The sequence below is a fragment of the Amblyraja radiata genome, chromosome 13 (assembly GCF_010909765.2).
Source record: "Amblyraja radiata isolate CabotCenter1 chromosome 13, sAmbRad1.1.pri, whole genome shotgun sequence".
NCBI classification, from domain to species: domain Eukaryota; kingdom Metazoa; phylum Chordata; class Chondrichthyes; order Rajiformes; family Rajidae; genus Amblyraja; species Amblyraja radiata.
The window spans coordinates 4130929-4137780 of record NC_045968.1 but is presented as its reverse complement, the minus strand read 5'-3'; the positions used below and the strand labels follow the sequence as shown (position 1 = coordinate 4137780).

At 45.2% G+C, this 6852-nt stretch overlaps 1 protein-coding gene across 5 annotated transcripts in view; it reads right to left on the bottom strand.

Annotated features, from left to right (window-relative positions):
* Positions 1-5112: 5112 nt before the first annotated feature.
* Positions 5113-6852, bottom strand: part of pxylp1 (2-phosphoxylose phosphatase 1) — a 138846-nt gene continuing 137106 nt past the window's right edge. For all 5 annotated transcript variants that reach the window (XM_033031113.1, XM_033031110.1, XM_033031111.1 and 2 more), the window contains one exon: positions 5113-6213. In XM_033031113.1, coding sequence (XP_032887004.1) covers positions 5285-6213 — 929 coding nt within the window. In that variant the 3' untranslated portion in view covers positions 5113-5284. The remainder of the gene's footprint in view (positions 6214-6852) is intronic.

Below are 6852 nucleotides of genomic sequence, written 5' to 3'. Positions count from 1 at the left end.
ATTGAATGGCGGTGCAGGCTCGAAGGGCTGAATGGCCTACTCCTGCACCTATTTTCTATGGTTCTATAACATTTGTACAAAGAGGCCAAGAATACAGGCAAGGAAGATGTGAAAATATTAATGTGGCCAGAAATGGAATATTGCCTCCAGTTCTGGGCACTCAGAACATAGTGAAGGCGTTAGAAAGGGTATGTAAGAGATTTACTAAAATTATTCAGGAATGATAGACTTTGGTGCAGGCTCGAAGGGCTGAATGGCCTACTCCTGCACCTATTTTCTATGTTTCTATGTTTGATGATTTTGTAACACGATGATTTGTATGTCACCACGGTTTTGGTTTCATTTGGTTTTTGTATCGTGTTGAAATTAAATACATTTTTTTTATATACAAAAAAAAAACATGTCCCAGCTACACTAGTCAAGAGTTGGAGCATTCAATAGAAAAAAAGATACATTGCAGAAATAGACAAGTGTGCGTGAAGTAACGTGAATGTAACTGAAATACCCAGGCTTAACCTTAACCTTATAGAAACATAGAAAAATAGGTGCAGGAGTAGGCCATTCGGCCCTTTGAGCCAGCACCACCATTCAATTTGAATGGACGAGAGAGTGGGATAACATAGAACTAACATGAATGGTTAATCAATGGTTGCATGGCTAGGTAGGCCAAAGTAATTGTTTCCATGTTGTGCCTTACAATTCATTTCAACATCTCTCCTGTTTATAAAGCAGAAATTGATAGGTTCTTGATTAGGAAGGGTGTTACAGGTTGCGGGGAGAAGGCAGGAGAATGGGATTGAGAAGGTAAGATAAATCAGCCATGATTGAATGGTAGAGCAGACCCGACGGAGCGAATGGTCTAATTCTGCTCCAATGCCTTATAGTCTTACTTCTGCTATAAAAGTTTAATTTCCATGACAACACCTCTTGTGCTTCAACCTTTCTGTAGCACTCATTAATTACAGACAATTCCTGACATACAGTCCTTATACTGGGGGTGGTGGGAGAGGGAGATGGAGGCAGTGGCAGATAGTAAGGCATTAAAGGCAGTATAAAGATAAGCTTCTCCGTAGATTGTCACCTTGTTGTGGTGGAGAAGCTTGTGTGGTCCTGAGAGGGATGCCGCCTGGAGCTACGCTCCTGGTAGGGCCACCCATAGGGCAGTAAGGTCGAGGGGGCGGTCTCTGACAAAGAGCCAATCCAACCAAGACCTTAATGGTGGAACTGGCGGAGGACGATGGCTGACCTTAGTGGAGCGTCACAACGGCTGGGAAGGCGGATGAAGGCTGCAGCAGAAAAGGGTCTCCGGTCGTCTTGAACTCCATGCCACTGGATCCTGACCCAGATCTGTCAAGGAACGTGGGGTGGCTGTCATGCACAGGCGTCCTCCCAAAAGAGGACAGTCATAATCGTTTCGAGTGACCGCCGATGAAGACGATGATAAAGATAAGATAGTGGCATTTAGGTGGACACGTGTGTATATGCAGGGAATGAGGCGATGTGAGCCACATTGAGGCAGAGGAAACTAGGTTGACGGCATCACATTTGGCATGGACATTGTTGGCTACAGGGTCTGTTCCATGACCGGGTGAATTTGCAACTGCTTTGGTTTCTTCCCCCATCCCAAATGTATGCAGGCCAATAGGTGCTGTATGATGTCCCTAGTGTAGGGGAGCGATAGAATGCATTCTGGGGAGAGTTCATGGAAATGTTGAGAGAATAAAATGGGTTAGGATAGATTAATGTAGAAGGTTGGCATAGACTCAGTGGGCTGAATGGCCTATATTTACTGTGTGATCCTGCCTGACTCCAGTACATGTCCCAGAGATTCACGGAAAGGTCCATTTGCCTTATTACATCCCTACCATCTACCAGAGTTGTGAACAGACCAGTCCCAGTCCCACACACGCATCCTGTACATCTGCAGCTTATGTCCTTCCAGATATTGATCTAGCTCCCTTTGCCTGTTTTTATGATTTTAAAAATTCCCATTAGGTCCCATCCGTGTAGAATACAGAGAGCTTCTTCAGTCTGCCAAAGTCTATCATTCCTGAATAATTTTAGTAAATCTCTTACATACCCTTTCTAACGCCTTCACTATGTTCTGAGTGCCCAGAACTGGAGGCATTATTCCATTTCTGGCCACATTAATATTTTCACATCTTCCTTGCCTGTATTCTCGGCCTCTTTGTACAAATGTTATAGAAACATAGAAAATAGGTGCAGGAGTAGGCCATTCGGCCCTTCGAGCCTGCACCGCCATTCAATATGATCATGGCTGATCATCCAACTCAGTATCCTGTACCTGCCTTCTCTCCATACCCCCTGATCCCTTTAGCCACATCTAACTCCCTCTTAAATATAGCCAATTAACTGGCCTCAACTACCTTCTGTGGCAGAGAATTCCACAGATTCACCACTCTCTGTGTGAAAAATGTTTTTCTCATCTCGGTCCTAAAAGATTTCCCCCTTATCCTTAAACTGTGACCCCTTGTTCTGGACTTCCCCAACATCGGGAACAATCTTCCTGCATCTAGCCTGTCCAACCCCTTAAGAATTTTGTAAGTTTCTATAAGATCCCCCCTCAATCTTCTAAATTCTAGCGAGTACAAGCCGAGTCTATCCAGTCATTCTTCATATGAAAGTCCTGCATTCCAGGAATCAGTCTGGTGAACCTTTTCTGTACTCCCTCTATGGCAAGAATGTCCTTCCTCAGATTAGGAGACCAAAACTGTACGCAATACTCCAGGTGTGGTCTCACCAAGACCCTGTTCCACTGCAGTAGAACTTCCCTGCTCCTATACTCAAATCCTTTTGCTATGAATGCTAACATACCATTTGATTTCTTCACTGCCTGCTGCACCTGCAAGCCTACTTTCAATGACTGGTATACCATGACACCCAGGTCTCGTTGCATCTCACCTTTTCCTAATCGGCCACCATTCAGATAATAGTCTACTTTCCTGTTTTTTGCCACCAAAGTGGATAACCTCACATTTATCCACATTATACTCCATCTGCCATGCATTTGCCCACTCACCCAGCCTATCCAAGTCACCTCGCAGCCTCCTAGCATCCTCCTCACAGCTAACACTGCCCCCCAGCTTCGTGTCATCCGCAAACTTGGAGATGTTGCATTCAATTCCCTCGTCCAAATCATTAATATATATTGTAAATAGATGGGGTCCCAGCACTGAGCCTTGCGGTACCCCACTAGTCACTGCGTGCCATTGTGAAAAGGACCCGTTTACTCCTACTCTTTGCTTCCTGTCTGCCAGCCAGTTCTCTATCCACATCAATACTGAACCCCCAATACCGTGTGCTTTAAGTTTGTATACTAATCTCTTATGTGGGACCTTGTCGAAAGCCTTCTGAAAGTCCGGATATAACACATCCACTGGTTCTCCCTTATCCACTCTACTAGTTACATCCTCGAAAAATTCTATAAGATTCGTCAGACATGATTTACCTTTCATAAATCCATGCTGACTCTGTCCAATGAATTCACCACTTTCCAAATGTGCTGCTATCCCATCTTTAATAACTGACTCTAGCAGTTTCCCCACTACCGATGTTCATACATGTTCCCTCATTTGGACAGGTGCATGGACGAGACATGTTTAGAGGGGTAAGGGCCAAACGCCCTATGGCATTGGTTTACACAATACCACTTCTGATCTCATGAGGGGAGAATAGTCTTTGAAGGAGCTGAAAATTGATCCGTACATGGGTGTGTGAAAGCTTGGTCATTTTATTTTACCTGCTGGGAGATATTATCTCTCTACTTCTCTAACTAGTTCTTACCTGTCTAAGTGAATATACACCTATGGACCAATTCCATTCAAAAAAGGGTTGAAAGACATAGGTAGACTAAAATGCTGGAGAAACTCAGTGGGTGCGGCAGCATCTATGGAGCTATGAAAGACAGAGATCTGAAGGGTGTGTACTTTCATGAGAAAGTGTTGATCAGACAGTCACAGAGTCATACAGCATGAAAATAGGCCCTTCGGCCTAACTTGCCTACAATTGCCCCATCTACACCAGTCCCACCTGCCCAGTTAGGCCCATTCCCTCTAAATCATTCCTGTCCATGTCCTATCTAAATGTCATAGAATCACAGTGTGGAAACAGGCCCTTCAGCTCAACTTGCCTACACCGACCAACATATGCCATCTACATTAGTCCCATCTGCCTACGTTTGGCCCATATCATAGAAACATACAAACATAGAAAATAGGTGCAGTAGGAGTCCATTCGGCCCTTCGAGCCAGCACCGGCATTCATTGTGATCATGGCTGATCGTCCCCTATCAATAACCCGTGCCTGCCTTCTCCCCATATCCCTTGATTCCACTAGCCCCCCCTAGAGCTCGATCTAACTCTCTCTTAAATCCATCCAGTGACTTGGCCTCCACTGCCCCCTGTGGCAGGGAATTCCATAAATTCACAACTCTCTGGGTGAAAAAGTTTTTTCTCACCTCAGTCTTAAATGACCTCCCCTTTATTCTAAGACTGTGGCCCCTGGTTCTGGACTCGCCCAACATTGGGAACATTTTTCCTGCATCTAGCTTGTCTAGTCCTTTTATAATTTTATATGTTTCTATAAAATCTCCCCTCATCCTTCTAAACTCCAGTGAATACAAGCCTAGTCTTTTCAATCTTTCCTCATATGACAGTCCCGCCATCCCAGGGATCAATCTCGTGAACCTACGCTGCACTGCCTCAATCACAAGGATTCCCTCTAAACCTGTCCTATCCATGTACCTGTCTAATTGCTTCTTAACGTTGCGATAGTCCCTGCCTCAACTACCTCCTCCGGCAGCTTGTTCCATGCACCCACCACCCTTTGTGTGAAAATGTTCCCCCTCAGATTCCCATAAAACCTGTCCCCCCATACCTTAATTCAATGCCCTCTGGTTCTCAATTCCCCTACTCTGGACAAGAGACTCTGTGTGTCTACCTAATCTATTCCTCATGATTTTATACACCCCTATAATATCATCCCTCATCCTCCAGCGCACCAGGGAATAGAGTCCCAGCCGCTTTTAAATGTTATTATAGTAATTAGTAATTAATTAGTCATTAATAATAGTATTGCTAATTAAATCCCTGGAAGGCAAAATCATGTAAACTAATCCACATGATCTTTTATTGTCACTGGAAATAAAATAACTCTGCTATCGGAGAAAGAATATTATCATCAAACAATGTCACAAGTTCCAATTTGTAACATTTAAAATTCACAACACATAGCAATGACACTGAATCTCCACCAGTTGAAATATTCAAAACACCCTCCTGTGGCATGCATCGTAATAGTTTGTGCTGTTGAAAACGGCAAACACATCCTTTCGTACAAAGTTTAAAAAATTCTCGAAACGGCAGAGGCGTTTGGAATGTGCTTTGAGTCCGGAACAGAATGAGGTCTGGGATGTGACGTCATCACCGTTATACAGGATGCGCACAAAGTTCTTCTTTTTGTCCTTTCTGTTTTGCCAAATTTCGAAGATTAACCGGGCACCGAATCGAGGGAAGCTGGCGTGGGTGATGCCCAAAGCACTCAGCATGGGCGCCACTGTGACGTCGTGGGCAGAGTAAAGAGCAAATATCTCGTCCTTCATTCCCTGCGCGATCCGCTGCATGCGTGTGACGGTCTGGTTTAATATTGGGTGGGTTGCAAGCAGTGCATACTTATAGTACAGCTTCTTTCTCTGCCTGTCTTGCTCGTCCTCTAGCTGATGGGCCTTGATGGCCCTGAAGTGCTCCAGTTTGATGCATCCCTGTTTGGTGCAGGGAAACGAGACGTTGTGGCAAAAATGGCACAGCAGCGAATCGATGGGGTTGGCCGCTCTCAACTGCCTGGTGGGGACCCCCACGATCTTTGCCATCTCGATGTACGTCCGCTCCAACACGTTATTCTTCACGCGCAGGTTGTACTGCCGCCGTTGCTCTTCCTCCAGATAGTGGTTGCGCATGGGGCAATCACAACTGTTGGAGCAGAAGATGGTGCTCCACTGGTGACGGACCCGGATCTTACCCCAGTCAAATCTCGGCAACAGACTGTACAGTAGCGCCAGCCCGCTCTCCAGTGTACGGCTCTTCCCTGTCGATTCCACGTACAGTTGCTTCATTGTCCAGTTGTCGGGCAGCAGCCTGTGATTCCTAATGTACTTGCTGTGCAAATGTTCCCCATTCAGGAGATGCTGGACCACACCTGCAGGCAAATAACACAAGACTTAACAAAAACGTTTCTAACCTTGCGGGCATGGGCGGCACGGTGGCACAGCAGTGGAGTTGCTGCCTTACAGCGCCAGAGACCCAAGTTCGATCCCGACTACGGGTGCTGTCTGTACGGAGTTTGTATGTTCTCCCTGTGACCTGCGTGGGTTTTCTCTGAGATCTTCGGTTTCCTCCCACACTCCAAAGACATACAGGATTGTAGGCTAATTGGCTTGGTGTAAATGTAAAATTGTCGCTAGTGTGTGTAGGATAGTGTTAGTGTGCAGGGATCGCTGGTCAGTGGGGACTCGGTGGGCCGAAGGTCTTGTTTCCATGTTGTATCTCTAAACGAAACTAAACGTTGGGTTTAAATTACTGTTAGACTTGATCTTTGTTACACTTTTCTCTATTCTTATGACAGTAAAAATGTTACTCAGTCCAAAATACAGTGTTGTCACTGATTTAATGCAGTGTACATAGAGGATGAAAGTTGGGAGGTCATGTTGCAGTTATATAAGATGTTGGTGAGGCAGCATTTAGAGTATTGTGTTCAGTTCTGGACACCATGTTATAGACAAGATGTTGTCAAGTTGGAAAGGTTACAGAGAAGATTTACGGGGATGTTGCCAGGACT